The sequence below is a fragment of the Gopherus evgoodei genome, chromosome 7 (assembly GCF_007399415.2).
Source record: "Gopherus evgoodei ecotype Sinaloan lineage chromosome 7, rGopEvg1_v1.p, whole genome shotgun sequence".
Classification (NCBI taxonomy): domain Eukaryota; kingdom Metazoa; phylum Chordata; order Testudines; family Testudinidae; genus Gopherus; species Gopherus evgoodei.
In genome coordinates this window covers 50756680-50781833 of record NC_044328.1, presented here as the reverse complement: position 1 = coordinate 50781833, position 25154 = coordinate 50756680, and the positions used below count along the sequence as shown (strand labels likewise).

At 40.4% G+C, this 25154-nt stretch overlaps 1 protein-coding gene across 2 annotated transcripts in view; it reads right to left on the bottom strand.

The window, feature by feature from the left end:
* Positions 1-1253: 1253 nt before the first annotated feature.
* ANK3 (ankyrin 3) overlaps positions 1254-25154 on the bottom strand; it is a 295498-nt gene continuing 271597 nt past the window's right edge. For both annotated transcript variants that reach the window (XM_030568802.1, XM_030568803.1), the window contains 2 exons: positions 6662-6747; positions 1254-2644 (listed from right to left, as the gene is read on the bottom strand). In XM_030568802.1, the coding sequence (XP_030424662.1) occupies positions 6679-6747 (69 nt within the window). In that variant the 3' untranslated portion in view covers positions 1254-2644; positions 6662-6678. The remainder of the gene's footprint in view (positions 2645-6661; positions 6748-25154) is intronic.

Here is a 25154-nt window from a genome sequence, read left to right as displayed (position 1 = left end):
TGCGGCATGCTGGTCACCGTGAGGGCGGCAGTCAGGCAGCCTTCGGTGGTATGCCTGCGGGAGGTCCGCCGGTCCCATGGCCTTGGTGGCAATCCTTCGGCGGGTACGCCAAAGGCACGGGACTGGCAGATCACCTGCAGAACCGCCACCGAATCTGCGGGACCAGTGGACGTCCCGCAGGCGTGCCGCCGAAGGCCACCTGACTGCTATGCTTGGGGCGGCAAAAAACATAAGAACCGCCACTAGTCATGATTGGGGTAAAATATGTACCGCAATGTCACACAATGTCTAAGAATTATAAAGAACATTTCATTTATTGCTACAGCTTCTAAAATTTCCAGCCATAACCTTAAAATACTGACAAAGATAATATTTAATGTTAGCACATCAACTTATAAACACGTAAGAACAGATCCTTAGCTGGTGTAAACTGGCAGAACTCCACTGAAGCCAATGGAACTATCCTAATTTATTCCAAGTCAGGCTCTTGCCCAGAATTTGGAAGGATGAAGAAAATGGTGTAATGCATGAAACACCAGTAATGCAAGTTAGTGACAAATATATCTCATTTTTAATACTGCTACACCAGGTAAAAGGGAGTATGTGAATATTGTAAATAGGTCAGTTATTTATGGTAAAATAATTAAGAATGTCACAAACAATAGAGTCAATTGATTGATGGCATGTAACACAGTGTCCAAAAGGATGCACCCAGTATTGAGCAGTGATTGTAGATTCATGGTGGTTTATGCCATCATGCTGGCACTATTATGGTGATCCATAATATATAATGTCCAGGAGGTGTGCGTATGATCTACAGAGGATCAGTGTGATTATGAATGTGTTGAGAATTAAACTGGTTTGTTGGTAGTATTTTTATTGGGAAATGTGAACTAGAGTAAAAGAGGGTACCAGAGTTATGTATGAGAGGAGATTGTCTTTAATTTGTGACATTGGTCAAGTAACACTGGTTTTAACACAGTCCTTTCCTTAGTGTTATTTGTGTTTTATAAATGGAATAATACAACAGGTGTGGGTAGCACGGCTTTGCCTAATTTAGTTGAGGATGTGATGCATGATACATTGTCCCTCTGTGGCCCACTTGGGCAAAGAATGCCAAGTGATGGCCGGGCTCACTGGTGTCATACAAAGCAAACTGAGTGAGACAGAATGAAAAGGGCTGGGATAATTAATGATTGGTATTCTGAAGACATGATTTTAAAAGGTATAATAATACTGCAAAATACACATTATTGAAGAGTTTTAACACAATTTATTTTATGCTTAAATAATCAGCTAGATCATCCAGTGTATGTTGTTTTCATACATATGTAATTAGAGCTATTATCAATGAATGTTGTTGTCATATGAATATAATCAACAAATTAAAGTATTTCACCAAAATCCAAATAAAAATGCCCTTTAAAACACAGCAGCCTTAACAAACTATTATTACACTGCTAGAATGATTACAGATGATTGGCTTACTGAAAGATTCTACATCTTATAGCCAGTACACAATACAGTAATAATTTTACAGCGTGCTGCCAGTCTATTAGCTAATAATTTCCCTTCGGTTCATTTTAAAATATCCCAAACTTGTGCTTTATAAGAGCACCAACCCAATTCTAAAGTTGCAAGCATTACCCCCATTATAAAGCAAGAACAGATAGCAACCCCTCCCCATAATGCAACTACTGTATATGGTATGTTTGTTAGGTCATTTCATTGAAAAATTGGCAACAGCAACAATATTAGATGAAGGGCCTTGTGTTTACAGATAAAATCCTATTTATCATGTTGCAGTATAGTGTTTGCAAAACTGGAAAAGATTTAATCAAAATAAGGTGAAACACATGCATCAAAATATTAGTACTCTGAAGAAAAGTTTTCACAGAACTACAGAATTCCTCATTTTGGGAATCATTTAAATTTGCAGCAGATTTTAAAGATTTTTTTAAAATCAAGCTAGCATTTTTGCATATACAAACATTATAATTGCTAATATACAAGAATCTGTGAAGATACACCCAGAATATCCTTGTAGGTGTAGCCATTTGAGACACCTATTCTGTTCGATGCATTTGCAATATTCTGTTTTTGATCTAAGAGGCAGTGCCTTATCAACATTTATTCTATTTTCTGTTAGAATTTATACAGTGTTATTTATTTACAGCAAAACTATTGATGTTTAAAAAAGAAAGAAATAGTGTTTTATACCCTGACAGTTTGGGTCCAAGAAAAATAAGGCGAGCTGTTGTGGATTTAGTAATTTTAGTGTCTTTCCATGTTTTAGCCATTTCATCTTCTTATGTCCCCTCTGACCACAGGAATTTATTTGTTTTATGATGACATCAAACTGCTTGAAATAAAGCTGTTAACAGCATGGCAATCTTGTCTATACACTGCATTGTTAATTGCACACTCTCCAATCCTGTGAATGAAAGTGAATTTCCATGCTCTGTAAATTGGCTCATGCTAAATTAAATTTTTATTTTATTTATTTATTTTTTTGCATAAAAACCATGCGGTTAATGTGTGGAAGCAGCAAACACACGCACACTTGTATCAGTGAATGTTTAATTCCTGTTGATTTTTCTTCCATAGTGTCTGTCTAGAATACTGGCAGTAAAAGCACACAATCCTGTGAAAAAAAGACAGCACAAAATGGTTTCAGAATATCTCTTCAGAATCGTGTTCATACACTTTTGCCATACAAAAAAAGTCTAATGAATCTTATGATATGCTGTAAAAAAAGGTTAAATAAGGCAGTTTTTGATGAAGTTAGTTGAATTTCCGGGATGAAGGTATAAGTCTGTCAACATATGGTATGCTCCTGATGAAGTGGGTTACAAAATGTTTGGAACACATTACATTTAATTACAAAGAAGAAGTTAACAGCTTCTCAAAAATGTCTGAGAACTATATGCTAGCAGAGATAGCAACATTTCCAGAATGACAGTGCAACTCCAATATCATCACTTTTCTGTGTGTGGCAATCGTCCACATTATGGCCCAGATCCTGAACTCATTGCACATTCAGAACTCCCACTGACTAGGAGAACAAGGCACGCAGAATCAGACTTTATGAGGCTACATGCAATGGAAGTGTGTTTAGACTAGGAATATAATGGACATATCACCTTGTGGCTTAATTTGGTGGATAAGAATCGTATATAGATATGAAGGAAATGCAATTCATGTTCTCTTGCCTATTTGAAAATCGTCATAAAATTCTGCATATATCATCTACCTAAGAAGTTTGTTAAATCTGTCATACAAGAGCAATGGAAGTGCATCACAGCTGATGACAGTGCTGTAATCCCATATTAATGACAGATAAAAATGCAATAAAAACATGCTAACACATCATGAACTGAAAGAAGCCAACCGTTCTTCCTAGCAACTGAATGTAGAAAAGCTTGTTTGTCTTTCTAAGCGCTGTTTAAACACTGACTGTGGGATTCAGAGACTAGCATGTACATGCCTGTTTATTAAATCAGGTCACAGGTCCATGCACATTCCAAAGCAGAGCACTCTCTTTGTCCTTTTATGGTAAAACAATGTGTCCCTACCCATGTATGTTGTCTATATAAATCTACCCCTGGCTCTGAAAGCCCAAGATCTCTGTCTTGCTGGTACAAGCAGATCTCAGTGAAAGTCACAATTTTAATTTCACAGAATTTCACATGAAAGTTTTCAGCATTTAATGTCTATGCATAATTCAAATTTTGCTTTATTTTCAATGTTGAAAAAGCCATTTTTGCCTCAAAAACTTGCAAACAATATACATTTTTGCATATTTTCAGTGTGAAAGCCATCTTTGCTCAAAACCAGTCCCTTTCTTCATCTGTTTTTGCTCAAAGACAGATCCAAATTCCTTGATAACGTACCATCTGTGAAAATGAACCTAGTTTGAGTTCATAATAAAATATTTAAATGTTTGAATTTTCAAGTCTTAACGTTTTATTTTGCTTAATCTGTACTCCTCTTGTTGCAAGCTCTTCATTATGGAACATCAACACAGGGCACAGATCACATCTATAATTCACCTCTGTGTAGAGACCCATTTTCATTTTTTTCTGAATTAGTGGCCAGGTTCTAGCTAGGAACAACTACATACTGGAAATCATGTGGGAAAGCTATAACAGTTCTCAGTAAATGTGAGTGGATTTGTTTTCTGAAGATCTCACTAAGCAGGTCAGGATGGATTAGGCAAGAGTTGCTTTATAGGGTAATACTTTATTTAAAATTGAATACCCGCACCATGCTATGTATTCATCCTATGGCAATGGCATTGCATCACTTACACGCTAATGGGTTCTTGCTGCATCCCATACCACTTAAGGAATATTGGGCGTGATCCTGCACTCCTTCTAAACCTGATATTCCCACTGGTTTCAACAGGGGCAAGGGCATGGTTTTTTAGGTGTATAAGGACAAATGTCATGCAGATCTAATCTGCCTGTTGACAGGGACGATAGATACAGGAAAATCCTAGATCCTAGATAGATATATAGGAGCAGACCTTTCAGCTGGGGCACATTTTCCTACAATCAAGTCCTTCTCTTTGGCTTGCCTTCTACAGAGTTGTAAGTAAGCCAAAACTCCACAAGTGAGAAAGGGTTTCATTAAGAACATTCATTTTCTTTGTACCTAAATATTGTATGAATATGTTCTGCAGACACACTGTGAAGTGGTATTAGTTCTGTTACCATAATTTGGATGTTTCAAAATAAACACGTCAATTCAGAAATGGTGTTAGGCTGACCTGGGGGGCTGGCAGCTGGTTATTAGGCTGCCAAGAAAAAGTGAGTACAGTAGAACCTCAGCGTTATGAACTGGCCAGTCAACTACACACCTCATTTGGACCTGGAAGTACAAAATCAGACAGCAGCAAACACTCCCCACCCCCTCCAAAAAGCAAATACAGTACAGTACTGTGTTAAACATAAACTACACCTCTACCCCGCTATAACGTGACCCGATATAACAGGGGTTTGGATATAGCGCAGTAGCAGCGAGGCTCGGGCAGGGCTTTAAAGGGTCCGGGGCTCCAGCTGCTGTGGGGAGCCCCGAGCCCTTTAAATCACCGCTGGAGCCCTGCTGCTGCTACCCCGGGGCTGCGGCAGTGGGGCTTGGGCCTCGCTTTAAAGGGTCCAGGGCTCCGGCTGCTGCGGGGAGCCCCAGGCTCTTTAAATCACCACTGCAGCCCTGCCACCACTACCCCGATATAATGCAGTTTCACATATAACACGGTAGGGATTTTTAGCTCCCCACAACTGCGTTATACCGGGGTAGAGGTGTACTAAAAAAATAAAGGGAAAGCTGCATTTTTCTTCTTCATAGTAAAGTTTCAAAGATGTATTAAGTCAATGTTCAGTTGTAAACTTTTGAAAGAACAACCATAACGTTCTGTTCAGAGTTACAAATAACCTCCACTCCCGAGGTGTTCGTAACTCTGAGGTTCTACTGCAGTCAGGTTTGAGATGCTTGCTCTTCAGAGGCTGGATCCTGTGAAGTCCTGAGTGCTCTGGCCCTGATCCAGCACTTAAATATGTGATGAACTTTAAGTATGTGTATAGCCCAGTTGAAATCAATGAAACTATTCACATTCTTAAAAATTCAGCACGTGCCCTTCTGAACTGAAGCCAGATTGTCCAGGACCTCACAGGAACAAGGCCCAGAGCTAGTGAACCTCGGGTCGGGTACATTTATAATCATTGCAGAGAACCACTGGCCATGTGGAGATGACTTCATTCTTCCTCTAATTTATCTTCAGAATGACATTGGGATTAGTTTTACAGATGCTATTTATTCTATTCTGTATCTCTACAGTCAATCCTGTATCAGGCTGTGTAGGGAAAGAGACTGCTTGTGGGATGTAGGTTTAAGGATTAAAAATACCCTAAACAAAGCTAAGGAAAATTCAGGGATAAAAATACCCTCATACTGTATATGCATAAAATGGAGGTCTGATTGAATAAAGCTGTGACTAACATCAGCCATTTGATGCAAAACAAAGCACCATACAGAATGTCCTTTTCTTCATTTATAATCAAGTTTGCTACATTTCTAGATAAAATAATCCTGCTGATTTCATAATTAGCAAAGTAATACAGAGGAATTGCAATAATGACCATTTAAATTTGGCATAGGTTTTATTTCAGCAGCATCTACAAATCGTCAGCTGTTTTGTTATAATTGTAAAGGGCGGATCCATAAAATTCATAGGAAACATTTGGTAAGGATTATTTGTTGATGTATGTTTAGACTTTTACTGAATTTTACAAGGACATTGGCTTTCATAACACTCAGATCATGTGTCTGACTGAAAGAAGTGCTTCACTCAAGATATACTATTTACATTTACTTGTATGCAAGTCAGTTACTTCTCACATTCAAATCTGATTTTATTAACAGAAATTTTGTTAATTGTGAACTGTATGTGTCCTAGAACTCAACTCCTACAGATCGTTTTTAAAAATAACATCCACGTATTTTGTTCATATTTGCAGTTGGGGGCCTGATATTGGACTTCGCAGCTTAAAACAGATGCAGAGGTAGAAGAGAGTTCATCGTTTATACAATGTGCTAACTGGTGCACTAGTACTGTATTTGTTCTAGGCCTAAACAATGGAATGATATTTATCAAACTGACCGTTCAGTGTTCTGCTGTTATGAATAACTCTTCTTCTCCACATGTCTGACTTCTCTCTTTGTCTTAACCTTATAACCTTCTCCCTGCTTTAAAGAAAAGGTACACACATTAACACGTATGCAGAAGGCATCTGGAATTATAAAACTTTTCCAAACAGGTCCCATGTAGCTATAATAGGATAAGTAAAAAGCAGTTAAATCACATCAACACTTCATTTCAAAGTTACACACAATTCAGAGTTAACCACTCTGCTGAGCTGCAAAAACAGGCTGGAAATATCATCTAAAAATAGAAATCACAGGTTTAAATTTTCAAAAATAGACACTAATTTTGGATGCCTCCGTTGTTGGTACCAAACTTGAAATACCTAGTGTTGAGCTTCCCATTGACTTTTGTTAGATTTGGGGGTGCTCAGCATCTCCGGAAAAATCAGACCCATAGGCATCCTAGCTGGGCACTCAAAATTAGTGTCCACTTTTGAAAATTTTAACCATAGTTGTTATGATGTCTCATAACAACTGTGCTTTAAAGTGAATAGGTTAGTAAAGGAAGAAAAATAGCCAACAAAAAATCCACCAAAGCAGAGCAGCAGAAAAAGCCAAGGAAACTGACAAGCAGTGCATGTGTCATAAATAAGGCTATGATTTTGTCAAGGGTGTTTTTATTAAAAGTCACGGATAGGACATGGGCAATAGACAATTAATCACGGAAATATATACACAGCAATGCAGTTTTCACTGCATAGGTAGAGAAGCTTTTAAATTGGCTAATAAACTCGAGCTGAAGCCAGAGCCCCACCGCACAGGGCTGAAGCCAAAGCCAGAGCCCCGCTTAGGGTGACCAGACATCCCAATATTAAGGGCTTTGTCTTATATATGCAACTATATCCTCCCACCCTGTGAAAAAAAAAAGTGTCCTGATTTTTTACACTTGCTATCTGGACCCTGCCACCGGGGCCTGAAGCCCAAGCCTGAGCCCACTGCCCAGGGCCCAAGCCCAAGCCCAAGAGGGACTGAAGATTAAGCCAAAGAACTCGCAGACATCTCTTGAAATCACAGAACTGTAGTGTTAGTCACAGATTCTTGCCTTTTAAAACAGCAGACTATTAGCCAATGTCATATATATTTCCAAAAGGCATTGTGTTTAGGTTAAGTTGTAGAACCATGAGCAGAATTCTTTGTACCTATGTTAAGCTTTATTGTGGAAATCTACTAATAGTTACACTGTTCCAGCCTTTGTTCTTTGTATGTGCAGATTCTGTCAGAAGTATGATATATGTTCTGTTAAGGAATGTTATATACGAATTCTGTGTTGGGTGCCATTAGCAGAAAACAGGTCATGACTCTATGGTCTAGCCAGAATATTGACATCCAGAATGTTATTGTGTGCTGGATACAATATGTTAGAGAGGATTTGGACTGATGTCTTTGTAACCTGAAAAACAGGTATGAAGTTAGATAAGAAAAGGGGAATTAAGGTGTGAATCTTCTACTTGCTGTACACAAGGAGACTATATTAAGTCAAATTAAGTTCATACTTTAGGATAGACAGATGAAATGAAGCTGTGATCATTGCAAGCCTGTTCCCCAGAGCTGGTATCTCTGTTTGGGTTGATTTATCTATGTTTAATAAACTGAGTGAGCCAAGTTTTCTGATGTTCTAAACAGTAATGTTTTCTGGTAAGACTAAAAGACTGAAGAGTTTCATCTGGGGAGGAGGGCATGGCTATTATATGTCTTAACTCGGTTCTATTTTCATTTGCTTCTGTTTTACTGTCAGAAGGGAGAAAATAGCAGTGACTCTTATGCCATCTGAGCCAAATCCTAAGTTCTGATTCTGTTGTTATTCAGAGAAAAGCTCCATTAACTTCAATGAGTTTTTCCTGAGTAAAGACTTAGTTCAAGCTGAGGGCTCAATAGCACCTTTAAGGAACAGTCCTGCATTAGGGCTGCATTAAAACAGCCACATTGTCCTGTGCTATTTCTCTTCAGGGATGCAATATACTGCCTTCAGCGCATCCATCCAGCTCTGCTGACCAAGAGAGAGAGAGAGAGAGAGATGGAGAGAATAGGCTTCCCTCCTCCTCATCTCCCCTAGTCACTTTGTGATGACTTGCACCCTACAGGTTACACAGGAAGAGCTGTTCTTATGGTTCAGGGCATACAAGAAGTGAAATTGGAACTGGCTCCTGCATGGGGCTGTAAGGCCAGACAGAAGCTACTTGCACCCCTCTTTTCCTTCTATTCTCCAGAGAGGCTGGCCCTGAGTAAGGATTTCGGGATTTGGCCTGATGTTCTCTTCTCCACACTACCAAAATCCAAACATGTTCATGGCAGGCTGAATCCTGAAATCACTTAGTCACATGAACTGTGCCACTGAAGGATTATTCAGATTAGCATGGGGTTGCAGCATCAGGTCTCCTGTTCACTACAGATAAATCTTTTTTCTGTTTGTGAAGAAATGATACAAAACATATATCAGGTCCAGGATAAAAGTGCTAAAAGACAACGAAAATACACATATGAAACTACTTATTTGGGGGGGGGCAAAGATGAGAATTCAGACACAGTCCTAAATGTAAAACCAAAACCACTGATTGTTTTATACAAACAAACCCCGGTATCTTTGGGCTGGTCTACACTAGTCGGGGAAATCGATCTAAGATACGCAACTTCAGCTACGTGAATAGCGTAGCTAAAGTCGAAGTATCTTAGATAGAGTTACCTACCGTCCTCACGGCACGGGATCGACGTCTGCGGCTCCCCGTCGACTCCGCTACCGCCGTTCACGTTGGTGGAGTTCCGGAGTCGACAGGAGCTTGTTCAGGGATCGATATATTGCATCTAGATGAGACACGATATATCGATCTGCGAGAAATCGTTTGCTACCCGCCGATATGGCCGGTAGTGAAGACGTAGCCTTAGTGTGAAAAAGATTTTTGCTGCTAGCACAATGAACATAGACCTTTCTGACCCTATCAGTAAATATTACAATGGTAAAACCTTGCCCTTCATCCAGATGCACAGCTTGTCAACAATTCAAGCACTTCTCTTTGCCAAGACTTGATGTTAAATTGCAAACCTCCAGCCCTTTAGTAGTGCTTTATAGATAGTCAGCACAACCCTCCTCAACTGTTATTTCTCTGTTGCCCCCTCCATTACCATTTCACCAACTTTTCTCTCATGTGGGATAACAACACGTCTTATTACTTTCCGGGTCACCTGTAGGAAGCAACACATGAAAAGTATCGATTTTCTTTCCTGATTCTAAAAGGAGAAAGCATGGTAAGAGTAGTTACTTGAATACAAAGACTCCAGAACAGTGCAACTGCAATTCATGATTACTTTTCTTGTGATGATGTTGCCTTCTTCATCAGTAAACTGTTCTTCTGTTACTGATTCGCCAGGAATGTTTTTTGCTTCCTCACCCTAAAGAATGTGTTATATGATTAGCAATAGAACCTATATTTCTGCAATGCCCACATATTTGTTTTCACAGCACTCCAAGCAACACACACATGCTAGGTTGGATTTTAAGTAACAAAGTATGTTCAAATGGGTTTATCTCACATGGATAAGGTGAAAGGCTTTCTTATAAATGCTAATAGCTGTATTTTAGTACATGAAAGGTGTCCTTAAAGCATTTACTGAGTTTCTAACTTGTTTCTTTTAAGCACTAAATCATGCATCAAACTCCTTGAGCAACAAGTAATTTTTCTGTAACGTTAGAGCGCTGTTGTCTGATTCATGTTCAATGGAAGCAGGAGTTCACAATGGTATAGTCTCTAAACAGACATCCATTAAGCTACAAATGCCAACCACTTAGGTACAGGAATTCTAAAATCCAAGTACGGAGTGTAAAATTTGAGATTTTAGAAGAAAAAGGCACCTAGCTCACCCAATCAAACAGCCTAAAAGTTCACATGAGAAGAAACATTTCTCACTATTTATAGAATGTACAGAAGTATTTGAAATGAAATCTTGTTGAAATGGAAGCATCTGCCAGCTTGTTGACAAGTGACATACACCTGGTTCATAGTCACTGAAGTCAATGGAACTCCTTCCATTGACTTTATTGGACTTTTGGTGAAGCACATTGCTTGTGAAACCAGCAATACAGAAGACCAATGTAAGTGACTGTTAAAAACAGTTTTCGGTCCTGTTTTAACACTAGCTTAACATCACTGCAAGAAGTATAGGTAAATTTTTCAGTAGCACCTAAGTGACTCAGCAGCCTAAGTCTCTGACTTTTAATGGGACTTAGACATCCACATTAGAAAATTTTGCCTTTCAGGATAACATTTTCAAAAGTGCCTAAGTACCCACACTTGAGTTCCTGAAATAAATAAATATGCATTTTACTTACACAAAATGGGTAAGTGAGCATAAAAATGGTACTCAAGTGCACAGTGTATCTATACAATTTACATTTCTAACATGCAGCAACTCCTAACTCCTGGTCCAATATGAACAATGACTAAAAACAAACAAACTCTGCCTGAAAATACAGCCTGCACTAAAATTAGTACCAACATTCTCCCACAAGCCAGCCCCATGGGACCAAGAACTTTTTCCTTCCTCTCACACATACTCCTCAGAAGGCTAGGGGAAAAACATAAACCTTGAGTAATGCTCTGAAGGTCAGCAAAGTTGGACAAGGGGCACACGTGTGTTCCAAAGCAAAGGCTACTCGCCCTTTCACACTAGCCTTTTCTCACTGATTAAAACTGATGGGCTGTTAACTCTAGCACCTCAGCTGATCTCAACTGCTACAGTATCTTCACACAGAGAAGAGCCATCTCTAAAGTGTGCAGGACACAAACCATTTAGGGATTTATAGGGCCAAATCAACATCTTGAATTGCATGTGGACATGAACTAGAAGTTAGTGCAGGTGTCAGAACCTAATACAATATACTCCCTACACAAAGCTTGGCTAAATAACTAAGCAGTCATTTTCTGCACTGGCAGAAATTTTCAGATGGGCTGCTGGTGGAGCTCCATGCAGAGTGCACTGCAGTAATCCAGTCTCAATGTGACTGTGGTGAAGCTCTAATGAGAAAGAAGAAATCAAAAAACTGGCTTAGGCATAGATTACAAACTGCACATTGAAGTGAGGAATGACAAAATGGGCTCCCTGTGGCATTCTCAAGATGGCAAGTACCCACCTTGGTGGGTCTTTCATTTGCTTTGGTTATCTTTCTTCCCCTGCCCTTCTCAAAGGCAAGATAACTTTTTAGGCAGGATATGCCCATAGCAAGTAACTGTTGCCTGCTGTGTTGGTGGCCATGGGTCTGGGAGGTAGCAAATGGTTTTACAAATACTCTATGAACTGAAATTTGTGGTGTGTTTTCCAACTACTGTGTGAAATATAGGGACAACAATACCCTTAAGTTTCAGAGATGAAGCTGGCTGGGAACTGATGGTAGGATCTATTATGCTGGGCACTTCTGCAACTGTCATTTAGACCAACACATTTTATTTTTTAAATCCATGCCGTCCGTTCCAATGCAAAGTAACTAAAATCCATAACAAAAAGCAATGTGGTCCAGTTACAGGGAAGTAGAGACTTAGGAGACCTAAGATGTATTCTCAACTCTAGTTGTCACTTGCAGGGGCACCACTGGAGGTGGGGGAAAAGGGAAGGTCTCTAGCCCCCCCCCCCCCGAGTTTCCTAGGTGAGGTCCACTCATCCTAGCCCCAGAAGGAGCTCTTAACTGCTACAGCTTGACTGTGATATGTGATGAGTTCTAAAGGTGGGAGCAGCACAGCCTTTGGGGCAGGGAGTTTGTTTATAAACAGAGGCAGGGTGATTAGGATAACAAAAGGCTTATCGTTAAAGTAAATTAAGGATCATTAGACATGGAAACAAAAGGGTAGGAATAAAAGGTGAGAATGGAGAGAGGTTAATAGTGGTGTCCCTCAGGTGTCTGTACTGGGACCAGTCCTATTCAACATATTCAGAAATGATCTGGAAAAAGGGGTACACAGTGAGGTGATAAAATTTGCAGATGATACAAAATTACTCAAGATAGTTAAATCCAAAGCAGACTGTGAAGAGTTACAAAGGGATCTCACAAAACTGGGTGACTGGGCATCACAATGGCAGAAGAAACTCAGGGCTTGTCTACATCACAAAGTTGCAGCGCTGGTGAGGGAGTTACAGCGCTGCAACTTAGGAGGTGTACACATCTGCAGGGCATCACCAGCGCTGCAACTCCCTGTTTGCAGCGCTGGCCGTACTCCCGTTTTGTCTCGGGTGTAGAGGATCCAGCGCTGGTGATCCAGTGCTGGTAATCAAGTGTAGACACTTACCAGCGCTTTTCTTGACCTCCGTGGAATAAGCAGGTATCCCAGCATACCTGAGGAAGCCTCTGGTAATCAAGCAGGTCTCCTTCCCCGGTTTGCTCTCGCGTTCCCCGAACCCCCGAGCAAGCAGGTCTCCTTCCCTGCGGTTTGCTCTCGCGTTCCCCGAACCCCCGTGCAAGCAGGTCTCCTTCCCTGCGGTTTGCAGGGGGGTTCGGGGAACGCGAGAGCAAACCACAGCGAAGCTGGTCTCCTTCCCCGGTGTGCTCTCGCGTTTCCCGAAGCCCCCTTGAAGCCGCCCAACAGCGCTGCAGTGTGGCCACATCTAACACCACTTGCAGCGCTGGTTGCTGTAAGTGTGGCCACTCTGCAGCGCTGGCCCTATACAGCTGTACTAATACAGCTGTAACAACCAGCGCTGCAAAATTGTAGATGTAGACATACCCTGAGTGTTGATAAATGCAAAGTAATGCACTTGGCAAAATATAATCCCAACTATACATACTAAATTAGCTGAGCCTGTCAATAAAGAGAGCTTGGAGTCATTGTGAATAGTTCTCTGAAAACATATGCTCAATGTGCAGTGGCAATTTAAAAAGTTAACAGAAAATTGGGAATCATTAGGAAAGGAATAGATAATAAGAGAAAAATACTGCCTCATATTGCCTCTATATAAATCCACAGTACGCCAACATATTGAATAGAGTGTGCAGATTTGGTCACCCCATCTCAAAAAAGATATACTGGATTTGAAAAAGTTACAGAGAAGGGCAACAAAAATGATATGGGATATAGAGCATGAGGAGGACTTTTCAGCTTGGAAAAGAGATGACTAAGGGGGGATATGACAGAGTATAAAATCATGATTGGTGTGGAAAAACTGAAACAGGAATTGTTATTTATTCCTTCACATAACACAAGAACTAGGGGTCACCAAATGAAATTAATAGGCAGCAGATTTAAAACAAAACAAAAAAAGTATTTCTTCACAGTCAACATGTGGAACTCTTTGCCAGGGGATGTTGTGAAGGCCAAAACTATAACAGGGTTCCAGTAAGAACTAGATAAGCTCATGGAGGATAGGTCCAGCAATGGCTATTAGCCAGGGTGGGCAGGGATCCAACACCATGTTCTGCCTGTCCGTTGCCTCTGTTCGCCAGAAGCTGGGAGTGGGCAACAGGGCAACTTGATGATTGCCTGTTCTGTTCATTCCCTCTGAAGCACCTGGCATTGGCCACTGTTGAAAGACAGGATACTGGGCTAGATGGACCATTGGGGGCCATTCTGATGTTCTTATATAGAACCCAGATGTATCTGCTCCTCACTATAACCCACTAGACCCCGCTTTCCTCCCAGAGCTAGGATAGAACCCAGAAGTCCTGACGGGGTCTTTCTCTCTATGGAGTTAGTAATAAAGTAAGACTATACATTAAAATTTTAAACCTAATCAGTATCCCTTAAGTGACTTGCCACAAGATGTCACAACATGTTGTTATTAGAGCTGAGTGGGTCTAAAATTTATTTAATTTTCTTTCCTTTAAAAAGGAATTAGATACAGGGCTCCTGTCAAAAAACTAGAGTTTTTAAATGCCTAAGTAGCCCCAGGAATCACGGTTAAAGACCATCCCCTCCCCCAAATCTGAAATGGCACTCCAAGTCACTTGCCATATGACCTTGGGCAAGTCACTTCACTTCTCTGACCCTCTATTTTCTCCCCTTCCCCCATGCTTTGTCTGCTCTATTTAGACTGTATGCAGTGTTAATGTAGCTGTGTTAGTCCCAGCATACTAGCAACACAAAGGGGGTGAGGTAATATCTTTTATTGGACCATTGGTGAGAAAGATGAGCTTACACAGAGCTCTCATCTGAAGAAGAAAGCTGGTCTCTGTCATCAACTGAACTTGGTCCAATAAAAGATACTACCTCACCCACCTTGTCTCTCTAGTTAGACTGTAAGCATTTTGCTGCTGGGGGCTGTGTGTGTGTGTGTACAATGCTGAGTTCAATGGGGTCCTGATCTCAGCTAGGGCCTTTAGGCAGTACTGTAATACAAATAACTAATAATAACATCACCATAACTGCCACCATAAAAGTAGGGCTCATAGGAAAGGTAGCTAGCACATGATGCCATGCACATGCCCAGCTGCTCTCAGTCTGCTTTTATATGTGTTTCCCTTTTTACTGCAGAAACAGGTGGGGATTTTGTCTGTATGTTTAGATATTTTTAAATAAATGAGTGACACCTACTGTGATCAACTTTGAAACACAACATATCAGTAAATGGGTAGACATTTACTACAAGATGATTCAGCTTCAAAGGTATCTTGGGCTCTTAATTAGTTACGTGCTCCTTTAAGCACAATTTAATGATAAATGCAGTGAATACTGAGCAAGTCAGTGTTGATGAAATCCAACTCACAGATTTTTCTTGCTTGTGGGTAGTTAAAATAAATTACAGTAGAGTTCACAGTAGGTAGGGAGATAGATCGGATTGCACTGAATTTTCTAACCCGATGTAGTTATTAAGAAGGACATTTACTAGAGAAACTTGCCCACTGGCAGTTTTACTTGCTGTTGTCATGAACATAAAGCAGTGTTGGGTTAGAAAAGCACATTTGATAATCCCACCACAATTGCTGCTTTTTGCCTTGAAAATACAGAACTGGTGCATCCACAGCAGAAGTGAAGAGTAGATTCTTTCTGCTGCAACATGTTTGTATAAAGCTTTGTTTTACCCATGACCATTTTAAATCACTGTCACAACATGAAGAGCTTTAAAAAAGCAGAAAAAAAAACTTCATATAGTACATTCATGATTAATAGAAGCTCAGTTATATCCTGGGGAATTGTATTGAACAAAGCTGTGATCCACGTGCCCCAACTTCAGAGTACAATGAAGGGAATGCTAGCTGGCTTTGCAAACCAGATCTTTGTTTCCATACTAGCGGAGGGCAGTCCCTCCAAAGCCAGCCGACATCCTCTTTGCTGCTCTCCAGGGTAGGAGAACCAGGGAGCAGCATTTTGTTTTCTTTTTAAGTCTTCCAACCAGTCCTAATGATTTTCTGAACTTTTATTTACAGATTGTGTGTGTTCTCAGGGACCTCCAACTAAACGGGGTTATACAGTCAATACTGCAGTAATGTGCCTAAGCTTACTCTTGGTTCTGGAGAGCTCTGATTCTTTTATGTTTGCTTTGTTGTTAGAAGGATAATGGTTCATTTTGTTTTGTTTCTTATTTTATCTGTTGTTTTTAATGGCAGGGAAGAAGGGTGTAGCTGAATCTCTGTGACCCACAAGAGTAAAACGGAGGATAAAAGCAGAAGGAAACAGACGAAGTAAAAAGATCCTTCAAATATTAAATTTTTGCAAAAGGCTGGGGCAGATGACTCAATAGCAGCAGCAGCAGCTCTAAGATGCCTTGAGTCCTGTTCTCCCACTAACCAAACCCATCATCAACACCTAATCCTGCCAGTCTCAAGATTAAGAACATAAGAACAGCCATACTAGGTCCAGGGCCAGCTCTGGCTTTTTTGCCGCCCCAAGCAAAAAAAAAGGAGCAGGGCCCCTGGAGCGGCAAACCTGGGGGAGGGAAACGGGACAAAACAAAAAAACAGCGCAGCTGGAGCGGCAAAGCGGTGGGGGGACAGGACGCAGCTGGAGCGGCAAAGCGGTGGGGGGACAGGGCGTGGCTGGAGAAGCAAAGCGGGGGAACAACACCACAAAAACGGTGTGGCTGGAGCAGCCAAGCGAGGGAACAACACCACAAAAACGAGCAGCAAGTGGGGGGGGGGACAACACAAAAACGGTGCAGCTGAAGCAGCAAAAAGGGGGGAGAAACAACGTCACGGGCGGCAAAACAGGAGAAAATCAAAACAAAAAAACCTACAGGGCAGCAGGAGTGAGGGAGAAGGGGGACTCCCTGTGCTGCAGAGTGCATGCTCGGTCTAGTGTGGGGGAGAAGGGAGCCGGGGGGAGAGAAGTGAGGAGGCTGGCGCTTCAGCAGGGCACTTGCTACGTGGCCTCGACTGCCGTGCCGCCTGCTGGGAGGGCTCTGTGCCACTCCGGTCAGCGGGGAGGGAAGGATGCGGGCTGCCCTGTCGAGTTTGCTGTAGGGTGCTCCCCTCCTCCGCCCCCTACAGGGCGACCAGAGCAGCGAACCAAAAAAAAAAAAAAGCACGGCTGTGCCACCTAGGATTGTGCAGAAGCTGCCCAGTAGAATCTGCCACCCCAAGCACGAGCTTGCTCAGCTGGTGCCTGGCGCCGGCCCTGACTGGGTCAGACCAAAGGTCCATCTAGCCCAGTATCTTGTCTTCCGACAGTGGCCAGTGCCAGGTGCCCCAGAGGGAATGAACAGAGCAGGTAATGAGCAAGTGATCCATCCCGTTGCCCATTTCCAGCTTCTGGCAAACAGAGGCTAGGGACACCATCTCTGTCCATCCTGGCTAATAGCCATTGATGGACCTGTCCTCTATGAACTTAACTAGTTCTTTTTTGAAGGTTCACATTCTTGCAGTTCTTAAGCAGCAGCTGTATCTTGTGATCTCAAGTTTATGCAGCTGTATTGCAAAAAACAAATACCTCATTAAGGTCATTTTCATTGGTGGGTTCTGCCTACTTGGGGAAGCTTCTTTAATCAGATTCTGCAAGTCTGTCACCTATGCTGACTCTTACAATTGCTCACAGATGTACTGCTAAAGCTATAGGAAAGTGACCTGGTAAACTTAAGTGCAGAGCTGAAAAGAAGAAATGCCTCTGTTGGGGGCAGCAAAGTGATTTGAGATTGAGAACTTGATGATGCAGAAAAAGCTCTATCTACCTACAATGTGATTATAATGATAATAAGCAATTTGACCTAACTGTTATGATTTTACTTTTATGTTCTGACTTGTTAAAATAAACCTGTAACTTCAATAGTTTCCAAAACACTGACATTGTCACATCATGGATGAGGCTGGGGTGGGGGAAATTTAGAGCACATAGTTACTTTCTTATTCATATTGGGTGAAAGTCACCCCACTAGAGAGAGCCCTCTCATGGCTGAATGCATAATGTAAGCCCCTGATGCACGGGTTGATGTGGAGCACAGGGCCATGTGCGCTGGGTGAAATTCACCTGTAATTCTTGCCACCTTTAGGTTGGTTATATTTTTACTTTCCATAAATAAATCTCCCCTGAGTGATAAGATCACAAAAGCTGCTGGTTTTAGCTTTGTAATAAGCTGCTGCTCAGATCCTTCTGCCCTGCTGCATTACTGAAGACTAAGACAAACACCCCTTAGAACCAACTACTTGTTTTCTCACTTCACTATCAAGAACAACGGAAGAAAACACAGAACATCCACAACAGTGTCAAGAAGTAAAGGAAATAAAACTTGCAAAATGATGTGAAATTTGAATATCTTGTACAGAAATTAGGGTTTTTTTCATTAAAAAATGGTTGTGAAGTGAAATGCAGATCTTTCACACAACTTTCTGCAAGAAACTGATTCAATAATTTTGTTTCTTTAGAATTGTTAAAAAGCATAAAAATGAGTCACTAATTATTAAATTCATTGGGGTTTGGATCTGCCTTTAAATTTTACATATTACATTATAAATGTTATATATTTTATGGCTAAAGCTTCTATTTTCACCTTGTGTGTTAATTGCCCATACTCCTGCACCTCTTTTGTGAGTCCTAGTCACCAAATGATAAACAGAGAAAGGGAAAGGAAAAAAATTCTCTACAATTTTGAGATTAGTCCATGATCTGGTAATATGGGGAGATGTGTCTTACATATTTTGTCTAAATGTATGGTCAAATCCTGTAAAGTACTACGTACGGGAGTTGAGTTTGAGAATACTCAGCACTTCACAAGATTGTGCCCTTCAATCGTACTATCCTTAGGACAGGGAAATGACTTTCTCCATGTTTTGAACAGAGCACAGAACAATAACTCTACATAGCAAATAATAAGTAATGGCAATAACAACAACATATAAAGGAACAAAACAGAAATAAAGAAATGAGAAAGTCAATAAAGTAATTTAGTCCTAACGTTACCTGTGGAATCATCCAGTGAATTCTTTTTCCACAAGATTGAATTTATCCTTAGTCCAGGGGTGATCAAATTTCACCCCGTGGGATACATAGGAACCTCTATTGCTTTTTATGTAGCAACGAGACAGTAATCAATATAAACTACAATAAAAAATGTCACATGTGCAACCCTCTGCAGCAGCTATTCCATCATGGAGCAGCCAAGCCTGTAATCATCTGCTTTCGTTTGCTATTACTGATATGGATAAATAGGACTGAATCAAGATATGGTCCCAACAATAAGAGCCAAATCCTGAAATCCTTACCCAGTTCTGACTCAAGAAAAACTCCTAATGACTTCAGTGGAGTAAAAAGTAAACAAGCATGTCCAGGGTGTCCCTATTTGAAGATAATGCACTACTTGCTCCAAACAATAATATATCGGATCAGTAGTACAATGGGCCAGGCAAGTAGTCTGAGGCAGCATGATGTAATTGGAAAAGAGAACATTGGCCCCAGTCTCCTATTTCTACCTATGGCCTCTAAAACAGCTAACCAGTGAGAAGTACTGAACAGAACACAAAGCGAGGGAGGGAGGGAGGGGAGGAATTCTTTTCTGTACAATAGCCTTTCAAGCTACTGCAGCAGCGTAAAAGAGCCATTAAGAGCTCAGGATCTGGCCAGGGTAGAATCTTTGTGCAATGCAGCTTACACTGCCCTATGATGCCCTCACAACAACAGACCAGTGTGAAAACAGGAACAACATTCTTATTCCTCTCTGGCTGCATCGAATACTTCAGATTATAATTACTACTGTATCGTAGGGATGTACTGAACAGCTTGGAGATTTTGAAAGACAGCAACAGGCTTCTGTCATAAAGATGACAGAAAGATTTTACTCCCATTGGGCTATATCCAGCCACGCCCCCTGCAAGCCTCCATTGGATTTTAAAGAAGGGAGCATGACTGATAAATTGAAGAAGTGCATAATGTATGTTATTAAAAATACCACTCTGCACTCTCCTCAAGGGCATGCATCTTGGAGAGATCAATACCTCTGGAAAGCAGTGTGTTTGCATATCATAGAGAGGAGGTAGAACTGACCAGTATTAAGAAGACACATACATTCCTCTTTTCCATAAACATACAAATATTAATCTAAAAAGGCAGATTTGAAGTGCCATAAATAGCTGGAATTTATGCTACTAAAGTAACTATTATATCAGGTAAATTCCATCACTGTAGCATAGGTGCTACATAAGCATGACAGCAGCGCTGTCTTTCTGGTTTCATCACTGTTTTTCAATAAAAACTTGTAAGAAAATCCTATAAATAACTGAGTACTAAAATTCATGTTTTAGATACAGAATGTTTTGGTTATGTCTACATTACAAGCTAGGGATGTGATACCCCTACACGCATACAAATACTGGTGCTTGCTCTCATCAAGCTAGCACAAGTATAAATAACAGTGTAGTCGTGGTAACATAGGTAGCAGCAGCAGAAGTATGGCTTAGCCGTGCCAAATACATATCTGTATTTGTATGCCAGCATGGGAATCACAGCCCTAGCTCATAGTGTTGACATAACCTTTGACTATGTATATGTTCGAGGGTAGTGGTTTTCAACCTTTTTTCATTTGCAGACCCCTACAGAATTTGAAATGGAGGTACACACCCCCTTGGAAAGCTTAGACATAGTTTGCAGACCTCCAGGGGTCTGTGGACTATAGGTTGAAAACCACTGTTCTATAGTAACGATAACCTTTTGTGGACCCCTTACACATGGTCTACTGACACCTAGGAGTCCATGGACCACAGGCTGAACACCACTATTCTAGGGCAAGTAACAGCAAGCTATTTGAGTGTATAAGAAAATATACACAACAAATGTATTTATTTACATGACACCCATTATTAATTATTATTATATCTGTGAATACACTCCATCAACATATTATTGTAAAAACATCAAACCAGGATTAATCCAAAACCCACTCAAGACTCTCATTGACTTCAATATATTTTGGATTAGGCCCAAATATCGTCAGGGGAAGGATATTCAAAAGCACCTAAGGAATTTAAGAGCACAAGTCCCATGGAACATCAATATGTCTTATGTTTCTAAATCCTACTGTAAGGAGTTAAAGAATGTGTTTTACTTGTGATTTAGGCAACTGAAAGAAAGATAAACCAAAATACTTTATATCACACATGCCTTGTGTGCATACATTCTGTTCCATACCAGACAGACTTTTAAAGTGGTTATCAACCCTGTAGAGTTTCATTATATCAACCTATGTCCATATACCATTATATCTCACTATACATAGTAACTGTGTTAATGATGCCATGCAGAGCACAATGGCATTAAAAGAGACAAAAATGCAACGCTGTGTGGTTGTTTTCCACCAGAAGACAACCATAAGCCTAGGGATTATGCAAAGAAAGACTACCTAATATTTTAGTTGTAAATACATACCAGAAATGGAAAGCACATTACAAGAGAGTGTCTGATATGACCAACACTGAACATTAGCACAGCAGTCAAGACCAAATCCATGCCAGTGGTACCTCTAGAACTAAAATCACAGGATACCTTCAGAATCACACGCCGGCGATAAACTCTTGTAGTGATTCTCTGTTCCTCATCTGAGCTCGACTCACTCTGAATCTCAATGTCACTGTCACTAAATTCCTGATAAAGGCAGTTTTAGTATATTTTAACAGCACATTTAAAAGACAAAACATTCTGAGCAGGAACACCCAGGAGAAAGAAAAGGTTATCATAGATGTTTATTCATCCTGTATGTACCATGTATGTGGTGTCTGCAATCTTGCCCATTAGTTTATTGTGGGGTCTTTTTTGCTCTTTGTTGTGCTGTAGTTTGATAAATATTCCATTTATGAAGTATCTTAAATGCTTTTAAAGCTTTTTTTATATATGGGACAAATAATGAGATCCCAAAATGCATCTGAACAAATGAATCTCAAGCATCTTACCTTTACAAAATATGGATGTGAGAAAAAAAACAAACAAGCCACAAGTTACAACTTTCTGCAAAATTATGCTCAAGAATTAGCAATTTCAACAAAACCAGTGTTAGAAATCTTGGCCCATAATGTTCTGTTAGAGATTGTTCTATTTCCTGCCTGAGGAAACAAAGCAGTTCATGGTTTCTGAACTACGAGCATGACCAATGCCCACTGATACCTTTCCATTGACTTCTATGAGCACTGGGTAAGGCCCTAAATAGGAAATGGAATTTTAGAAATGAGAGGGGGTGGGGAGAAAGGGATGAAACTGTACTGGATCCATGAGTGTAACAAGTCAGTTACCTCCTGAATGATTAAACAATAAACACCAGTCAAGATCCAGGGAGGAGATAAATAGGTATTTTCCTCTTGTAGAATTTTATTGAGTAAATGGCTTTCCCACTCAAAATTTATCTGTACAAACAGTCTGTATTTATTTTAAAAAACCAATAAAGTAATTTAGAAAGATTAAATTGTGACATTGTCTTGGTACAGTATGATGAGTATTCAGACCCCAATGCCCACTTGCGATCTGAGCATGTGCGCATCTGCCTGTTCTTTGCATACACTAGGATTCATACACTGCCTGTTCTCTGCATACACTAAAGTGTGCACTTCCACAAACCACGACCAATTTTTTAGTGTGCATACAGGTGGCTGTGGCAGTAAAATGAGTGCACATGCTACAGGCACAATGCAGTGGTAGAGACCAGTCTGAAAACTTGGCCAGGTATCAGCCACATTTTTTATGAATCTAGAAATATGGTAATTATCTCTACAATTACTCAGTACGACTAACGTTGAGAGAGAAAAGGAACATTACTTATTAAAATTCTGCTAACTAAATATATTAAACCTCTTCCTTTTTGTCTATCCAGCCCAGCATGTAAAACAAAAGAGTATTTCTCAGAAATGATCTATAAAGCAAAGAAAGCAAGCATGAGAGAGACAGAGAGAGAGAAACAGAAAAGGAATATTCAGAGGAAAGGACTGCAGATAGGTGAACATCTCAAGACAATACAAACCAACTGTAATGTGCCAACCACACTACTGCTGCTATCCAAATAAACAAATCAAATTAGTTTAATTTAATTACGATAATAAAAAGTGATAGGAAACAAAAATGGATTCCCAAAAATCACAACGATGTTGGAGAAAGAGTGCCATTAATTAAAGAGTTAAAGTATCTTCTTTTAGTTATGATGGAATTTAGCCACCATTGTATTTGGAGCGGCCATGATAATGTTACAGCACTCCAACAAGAATAATGTTTAATAGTTCTGCCCCTTTTATTTAAGATAAAATTCATGTGAACCTGATGCTTGTGAAAGGTGCAGCTAGAGCATCTATTCTTTGAACATGGTACAGCTGGGGCAGTGGCAGAAGAGAATTCCCTCACCATGCCAGTAGGTCTCAAAACCATTTTTTGGTGGGTTTTCTGAAGAATCTTTGCCAGTTATAAAGGTGAGAGTTAATGAAACTGTAGTGATGGTTTCTGTAATGTGGAACCTGTTCACGAGGAACTAGGCCATCAACTCATTTCACACAGGCCAGCAAACAGATACCCAACAGTAATGGTTTGATTTACATCCATGAATATTTTGGACCAAAATTTGAAATGGTGGCCATTGCTAACTCCCGAGCGCCTTCTTAATGTCCCTTTCCATCTTCAATGCCAAATGGCTTGTTTTGTGAAGTAACTGAAATTGTGCAGTAATTTTTTCCTGAAGTCCACCTATTTTCCCACTCAGACTATGATTTTTTTTTATTTATAGATCACGTCTGAAGAATACCTCCCAGATATATTATAGTGGAAATTCTCCTTGTCTTTTCAAGTGAGTATATGTGATAGCTCACTTAACTATTGATTACAAATCATTCAGATCAAAGAGATTAGAAAAACCAGAAGAACCCATGTCTTCACTGGTGTATCATAACAGTAGAGTCACTAGTCAATTCTAGCAAACTGTCTGGTAGTCTTACAAGGCTTGAGAGAGACTCAGAAATCACATAACTCTGCAGTATCCAGCTTATTCAAAGGTTCTCCTGGATGCTGCAAGAGAAGTGCTGAAAGCAGTCTTGAAAATATGCACACATTTATTTTTCCCACACTCCAGCACAGAATTTTCAAAACTGAACAGTCTGAGAAAAAAAAGTGGCCAACTGTCTGTTTTCTGACACTTGGGTAACCACCTGGTGGAAACACAAGTAGAATTGAGGGTTTTTACAATATTTCTGTTTAAATTTTTTTAAATATAAGGAGAGGCATTTGGGTCTAGTGCACTAAAAATGAATCTGGGAGTCAACACTCCTGAATTCTGGTGCCTGTTATGCCACTGATTTGATTTGTGGCCTTAGTTAAGTCACTTATGCTGCCTGTCTCAGTATTCCCATTTTTTTAAAATGAGGACAACAACACATTCATAAGTTCTGATGCGAAGTCCACTGAAGTAAGTAGGAATTACCCCATTGATTCAACTAGCTTTGGATCAGGTCTTTACAGGGATGTTGAGAGAATTAATTAGTTAATACCTGTAAAGGACTTTACAGCTTAGATGTGTCACAAACTAATAAATAAGAATAAAATACAATAGTACAACACATAATTGCTAAGAATGATGATGTTACCAGGTATAAAGGGACGCGGGGTGAAACAATTAGGGAGCACTTTAAAATGAACTACATTTAAACTAAGGACTTGGCTACACTCAAAACTTCAAAGCGCTGCCGCGGGAGCGCTGCCACAGCAGCGCTTTGAAGTGTGAGTGTGGTCCCAGCACTAGCACTGGAAGAGAGCTCTCCCAGCACTGCACGTACTCCACCTCCTCATGGGGATTAGCTTGCGGCGCTGGGAGCCGTGCTCCCAGCACTGCGGCACTGTTTACACTGGCGCTTTATAGCGCTGTATCTTGCAGCGCTCGGGGGGGTGTTTTTTTCACACCCCTGAGCGAGAAAGTTGCAGCGCTGTAAAGCGCCAGTGTAGCCAAGGCCTAATTTACTGTATCATGTTATGAAAAAATTTAGTACATACTACAAACAAAAAAGTTACATTGCAAACAAATTCCAAGATATATTTAAATAGATCACTTAATATTTATAATTCCTTAATCTATTGCCCTCAGTAAAATAGAATCCT